A 7398-nucleotide genomic window follows, 5' to 3' on the forward strand; every position below is an offset into this window, starting at 1 on the left:
AATTGAGATGGAGTACTTTACGTGCAATTTTTTAACTAAATGCATTGAAGAATCTGTATCTGCATTCAACAAAATTAAAGAATTTGCCTTTAATACTCTCAAGTTTTAACCATACCACATAAAATAAATCAAAGAAAGGACAAAACACACATGAACCATTAGCTAAAGATATTTCTATTAGCGATTTAATGGAGCTTCTGCTCAACTTTGTCAGCTATACTGACTCCTTAACATCATTCCAGATTCTTGTATAGTACTCCCTCAGTGTAAAAAAAAATTGTTCTCTTTTGACTTAATATAAATTTAAAAAATAAAGATTATTTAAAAAATATGTGATTCAAAATAAGATTGAGATGTTTACGTGGCTATAAATCATCTTATAAAATTAAATTATTTCTAAATATAGAAAGAAAGTAATCTTTTTAAAACAGATTAAAAAAAAAAAACAATTTTTTTGGGATACAAGTAATAGTAGAAAATTAACTCTTATGTAAAAATACGCGTGATTCGGGCGCGTGTTCGGTGTGCCCAGCTCCAAAGAGCTTTAGCTGATAAAGAATCCAAGCTGTTCCTCATCCTCAACATCCAACCCTCCATTCCTTTAAAAATAGTCAAATATCATAACACTGAAAATCCAACGACCAGAAATCAAAACCACAAGTACAAAGCAATATGTGTTCCAATAAATAGTCCATGCGTAGGGATTCAATAGCTCTCAAATGGTTCACCACCTAAACTTTATATTGATTTGAATTCACTTCCCCATTTCCTTATTCCCCTGCCCCTATCGAATAAAAAAAAAAACACTTATAAAAAAAATAGTCCACCTAATTTCTGGAGAACCCATACCCACTTTTTGTAATGCAGAGTTTTTAAATATAAATCCGAACCTTTTGCAGTAGTTGAGGTATCATTTTCCTACAAGACAAAAAGATGTCCTCAGGTTTCTCTGGCGGAGTTCCAGAGTTATACGGCGGTGCTGGTGGGATCAATACTGGAAGATCTACCATGATGCAGAGGAATAACTACAACAACAAGCCCGGCGTATTTTCACAAGTAGGGTCTGGACAGAGTAAAATGTTCGCAGATTTCAACCCCACATGTATTCCGATGAACAACGCCCAGTCTCAAATTCAATTCCCCCATCGTTCGTCGATTCTCCCCGACGGGGCTTCCCAAAACCTCCACAGAGGGACCACTTTCGTGGGCAAAAGATCGATCACTCAGTTTCAACAGCAACAACAATTTCAGTTCCTACAACAACAGCATCAACAGCAAGTGCAACAAGGTTTGGGATTTTATCTTCGTAACGTAAAGCCTAGAAGTTACCAACAAGCATCTCCAATTTCTCCCCTTCTACCACCTGTGGATTTCTCTTCTTCTTCTCCCTCCTCAATTATTTCATCTGAATGTTCTTCGGTTTCTCCGATAAATTGGAGAAACCGTTCACAACCCGTAATTCCCTCCGAAAATACCAATGTTACCAGGGTTTTATCTTCTGGTAACCCCAATTGTTCTGCAGTTGCTTCTTACCTAAATCAGGTACAGAACAGTTTGTACCAGGAATCAGAGGAAAAAAAGATAATGAATCAGCTTCAAGAGTTGGAGAAACAGCTTCTAGATGACAACGATGAGGACGAGGACGATACAGTATCCATTCTCACCAACAACGAATGGTCAGAGACAATAAATAATCTTATTACTCGGAGTGGCAATCAACTATCTCCTGCTTCGTCGACATCTTCGTGTTCTTCTTCTATGGAATCTCCGCCAATATCTTCTCCAAAGCAGTCTATTCTAGAGGCTGCTACCGCAATATCTGAAGGGAAAACCAATGTCGCAATAGACATCCTCACGCGCCTCGCACATGCCTCTAATGGTAGAATTTCTTCGGAGCAGCGGTTGACGTCGTACATGGTTTCGGCTCTTCGGTCGCGCGTGAACTTCACGGAATATCCGCCGCCCGTGTTGGAGCTGCAAAGCAAAGAACACGCCATATCTGCCCAATATCTATACGAGGTATCCCCGTGTTTTAGGTTAGGTTTCATGGCAGCTAATTTAGCAATTCTTGAAGCTGTAACTGATCATCCTTCAAACAAGCTCCACGTCATTGATTTCGGCATAGTACAAGGTGGACAATACTTGCATTTACTACACGCTCTAGCTACCAAGAAAACAGATAAACCTGCCACCTTAAAAATCACGGGTATCATGGGCAGAGAGTTCGTTGGCGAGAGAGTTAAAGCCATTGGAAATGAGCTGAAAACTCTAGCAAACAAACTCGGGGTTTGCTTCATTTTCAACATTGTTTCGTGTAAGATCACTGATTTGAGTAGGGAAAAATTAGGGGTTGAAGACAACGAAGCTTTAGCAGTAAATTTTGCATACAGATTATATAAAGTACCTGATGAGAGTGTAACAACGGAGAATCTAAGAGATGAGTTGCTCAGGCGCGTGAAGGGGTTATCACCAAAGGTGGTGATACTGGTAGAACAAGAATTGAATGCAAACACGGCGGCGTTTGTGGTGCGTGTAAAAGAAGCGTGTGGGTATTACGGGGCATTGTTGGATTCACTAGACGCAACTGTATCTGAAACGAGTCGGGTCAAGATTGAAGAGGGATTGAATCGTAAAATTGCCAACTCTGTTGCTTGTGAAGGGAGGGATCGTGTAGAGAGATGTGAAGTGTTTGGTAAATGGCGGGCCCGTATGAGTATGGCTGGGTTCGGGCCAAGGCCTATGAATCAACTTATTGTTGAGTCTTTGCTGAAGAAGATTAATTCGGGCCCTGGCAATCCGGGTTGTACCGTAAAAGAACAAAGTGGGGGTATTTGCTTTGGGTGGATGGGGAAAACACTCACTGTTGCTTCTGCTTGGTGTTAATAACTTGTTATCCCACGAATAAAAGTGTGTTTTTTTTTTTTTTGCTCTTTCAAAGTAGTAGTAAAATTATATTGTCATTAGTGTATAATCTTCATTGTAATCAGCTGTCCTATAGAATTTTTGTTACTCCCTCTCAATTTATATGATGGAATTCTCTTTTCGAGAGTCAAACAAGAAAACTTTTGACCTTGATTTATTCATATACGCTTTTAATATTTTAAATTTTTAATTTCTGTGACTTATAATACTTTTTAAGTAGTTTCTAGTCATGTAATTATTTTTTTAAAATCTTAAAGATTGTATGTTTGAATTCACTGTCAAAATAAAAAAGTTCGATTATCGAAAAGCGATCTACACCATATAAATTGGGACTACTTACTTCTTATGTCTCAATTTATGTGATACTTTTCGCTTATTGAGAGTCAATTTAATTAAATTTTGAAACTAAATTGAATTAGATGAACACCATATTTTATGATTAAAATTTATATAGTTGAAAACTAAATGAAAATTATTATACATTACAATTTGCTCATATCAATTTGATGAAACAATATATCTTAAAATATTAATCAAAATTTATGTGATTTGAATATTAAAAAATATTACATAAATTATGACAGAGGGAGTATTAGATATCTGTCAATTCATTAAAAAGGAAGAGGAGAGACGGTCGCTGCCAGACGCCAACCCAAATAAAAAAAGAGGATGATTATTTGGCTCATATATTATATTCCAGTGTTTTGGCTAAGGAAGAATTAAATTCGGTTTGTTTGGCGAAATGCTGACATGGGTTGTGTTCGCGTCGGCGTATTACGGATAGCTTAAGGATCTCGCCACTTTTGGGGCCTCAAATTACTTTCAAACTTATTCTTTTACGTAAACTACTATTTAATTGAGCATTAAGTTTTTTTTTTTTTTAAATAATGAATTTTCTTAAAATTTATGATTTTAACATATACTTATAATTTAATAAAGTTTCTCATTAAGGATGAATTAAAAATTATAAAAAAAAATTATCTTCTTTTTGTTTGATTGAACCATTGGTGGAGCTTCACGTGCGCGTGTGAATGTCTGGTTTTTGTTTCGTTTGGAAAAAAAATGTTTGGCAGTTGCCATTAAACCCGTCAACCGGTTCAGTTTAACCGGTTAAAATAGGTAACTGGACCGGTAAAATCGATACCGGAACAAGAACTGAAACCGGTAGAATCGGTTAACCGGTTCCGGTTAAACCGCTTAATTATTACCGGTTCCGGTTAAACCGTTTAATTATTATCGGTCTGGTTCCGATTTTTTTAAAATGGGAATCGGTTAAACCGGTAAAATCGAAACCGGACCGGTTAAACCGGTGAAATAATAAAAAAAAAATTATAGCCGTTGGGCGTCGGGCCTTTGTCCGTTAATGGACCATTGGCAACGGTCCATTTGCAAAAATGGCCGTTTCCAAACGGTCATAAAATTAATTTTTGGCCCCCCAACCCCCCAAACTTTTTTTTAACACTTTAACCCATCCCCCACCCCTATATAAACCCTTTTTCATTTTCATTTTAATTCACACCAATTCACTCTTCTCTTTCTCTCAAATCTCAATCTCTCAATTATAGTTACTTTGCAATAATTAGCCACTTTATATTTTTCTCAAATAAATATTACAAAGTCTTATTATAGTTTCAACTTTCAATTATTAATTTTGCAATTATAATATTGTTGGTGGAGTTGGTGATTTTGCAACAATCCGAAATAGCTTTGGTGGATTTGCAATTCTAACCGCCTTCACTTTGTTGGAAATTAATCCGACAATTTGGTACCTTCGTTCCAACTCTATCTTTATTTTTCGCAATTTAATTTACGCAATTTAAGACGTGGTGCCGGTAGTAGTAGTGGTATGGTTAGGGGTGGGCTTAATGAGAAAACATTTGTGGAAGAAACACCTAATTTAGGTATTGATGTTGGTGGAAATAATCCACTTTTAGGTCATGAGGCAATGCAACAACATTTTACCGATACTTTTAATGAAGATGATGAAACACAACCCCCCGAAAATCCCATAGGAGATACATGTCCTGCACAATCACATACACAAGACAAACCGCCTAGAACTCGTAAGCCAACAACTAAAGTTTGGAAATTTATGACTAAGAATAGGGAAAACCAATCAGCTACATGTACCCTATGTGGACAATTATTTAGTTTTAAGCAAGGAACTGGTAAGGATGGTGGAACGGGTACACTAAATGGTCATATGAGAAGCAAACATATGGATGTTTGGGGAGAGCAAACGGGTTCAAATGTGGGGGGTATTCAAATGACGATAAACCCACGAACCAGTAGAAATTTTAAGTATGACAAGAAAAAAGAGCGTGTAGAAATAGCTAAAATGGTAGCTTATGATTGTTTACCATTTTCCTTTCCCTCGAGTTTGGGGTTTGTTACTTACATTCAACGTTGTTATAATCCGTTATTTGAGGGCTATTCCTAGAAGTACTTGTAGAGCCGATGTTATAGATTTGTTTAAAAAATATAGATTTTATTTGCGCCATGTATTTAATTCTTTTACGCATTGGGAAGATGTTAAAGAATGTGTTGAACTCTTAGAAAAAATTTATAATGCAACTCTTGCTTTTTCTAGACAATTCTATCCCACGGTAACCGGAATTTTAGCCTACTTAGTGGAAATAGCTAGAGTTTTACAAGAGTATAAATATAAACCCGGTTATCAAGTGGTTATTTTTGAAATGATAATCAAATTTAAGAAGTATTTTTTTCCCATCCCAACTTTATTTATATTGGGTTCTCTTTTAAATTCTTGTTTAAAAGTGTCTTATACTAAAAATTTGGTTAGTCAAATTTATACATTTTTAGAAATTGAAGAGGGAGTTCAACCATCTTTAGCTGAAGCCGAACTCGCTATTGATAATGAGTTTAGAAAAGTTTTTACTCATTATTCTAGTTTGGAAGAACGTGCTACACCCGTTGCTCCACGCCCTACTACTTCTCAGAGTAGCAAAAAGGGCTTGTCGGGTTTAAAAGTTTTACATTCACAGCCAACTTCTTCTTGTACTGCAAACTTTGATGAATATAACTTTTATTTGATGCAGCCAAATGTGGATATCAAGGAACTGGATGACTTGGACGTCTTAGCATGGTGGAAGAAGTACAAGACAAGTTATCCGGTACTTTCAAGAATGGCTCGAGATATCCTTACGGTTCAAGTATCAACTGTGGCTTCGGAGAGCGCATTTAGCCAAGGAAGACAGCAAATTGGAGACTATAGACATTCATTATCCGGCTTTAGCTTGCAAGTACTAGTGTGCATTCGCGATTGGATAAGATCGGAGCGACGCAACCAAAACTTAGAAGCGGAGGAAGGCGAAGAGCAAGAAATTGAAGATTTGATAGCTAGTGGACCGGACCAAATGGAAGACTTTGAAAATATTTCCATGACCGAATATGATATGGAGGAAATTAACAAAATGATTCAAAATTGGTGATTTTATTATTCTACTATTTCTGTACAACTCATGTATTATTTGCAAGTTAAAAAAAACTACAACTTGCAAATAAATGTTATCCAAGAATGAATAAAATATATGGCTCATTGAGCTTTCTTCTATTTACTTGTGTTCATATTAAAAATAAAAACTAGAAAGTTATATACTTGAAAAATAACTAAAATATATTAAGAATATACTTATAATGTATAGTATACTATATATATATATATTATAAATATATTCTTAGTATATTTTAGTTATTTTAGTTATATATATATATATATATATATATATATATATATATATATATATATATATATGTGTGTGTGTAAGTTATACATATATATAAGTTATAATGTTATATATAACTTAAACATATTACTTATTATATTATATATAAGAGCAAATGTGAGGACTTTTGTAGTCCTCACAATAATTTCCCAATTTTTTTAAAACTTTTTAATTAATTACTTTTAGATCCTAATCTTATTTATTTAAGTCAATTTTTTTGTTTTTTATTTTTAAGGTCTACTTTTCAAAAGCTATCGAACCTGGGGACTTTTGTAGTCCTCACAATAATTTTTATTTTTTTTTAAAACTTTTTATTTAATTACTTTTAGGTCCTAATCTTATTTATTTAATTCAATTTTTTTGTTTTTTTGTTTTTAAGATCTACTTTTAAAAAACTATCGAACCTCCTACCTCATTTTTCATGTTCTTTGGTTTTCTGGTTGGTGCTCGATATCCGCATTTGAGCCCAATTAATCCAGATAATTCGCACTGTATCACGCCTATTCGGGGGGAGCGCTTTCTCCAAAGATTTTTTCCATATCCATGTTCGAACCCCTAATCCCTAATTAAGAGAGGAGCAGCTCCATCCGCTGCACAAGTTAAATTATGTATTTGTCTTAAAAGTTCATTAACTATGTATAGATTATTTATTTAGAACTAAATAACTTCAGAAAATTAGGATACATAAGTTATAAATGTTAAATTCTGGCTCCACATTTGATTTGAAGTA

General features: G+C 34.8%; 1 protein-coding gene across 1 annotated transcript; it reads left to right on the plus strand.

Moving 5' to 3' along the window:
- Positions 1–637: 637 nt before the first annotated feature.
- LOC132639390 (scarecrow-like protein 8) lies at positions 638–3083 on the plus strand. Its single transcript, XM_060355840.1, has one exon. The coding sequence runs from the start codon at positions 934–936 to the stop codon at positions 2881–2883; it is 1950 nt and encodes a 649-aa protein (XP_060211823.1). The 5' UTR covers positions 638–933; the 3' UTR covers positions 2884–3083.
- Positions 3084–7398: the final 4315 nt, after the last annotated feature.

The sequence above is a fragment of the Lycium barbarum genome, chromosome 1 (assembly GCF_019175385.1).
Source record: "Lycium barbarum isolate Lr01 chromosome 1, ASM1917538v2, whole genome shotgun sequence".
Classification (NCBI taxonomy): Eukaryota; Viridiplantae; Streptophyta; class Magnoliopsida; order Solanales; family Solanaceae; genus Lycium; species Lycium barbarum.

Coding starts and splice junctions, on each gene's coding strand:
- LOC132639390 (XM_060355840.1), top strand. CDS start 934: ATGTCCTCAGGTTTCTCTGGCGGAGTTCCAGAGTTATACGGCGGTGCT.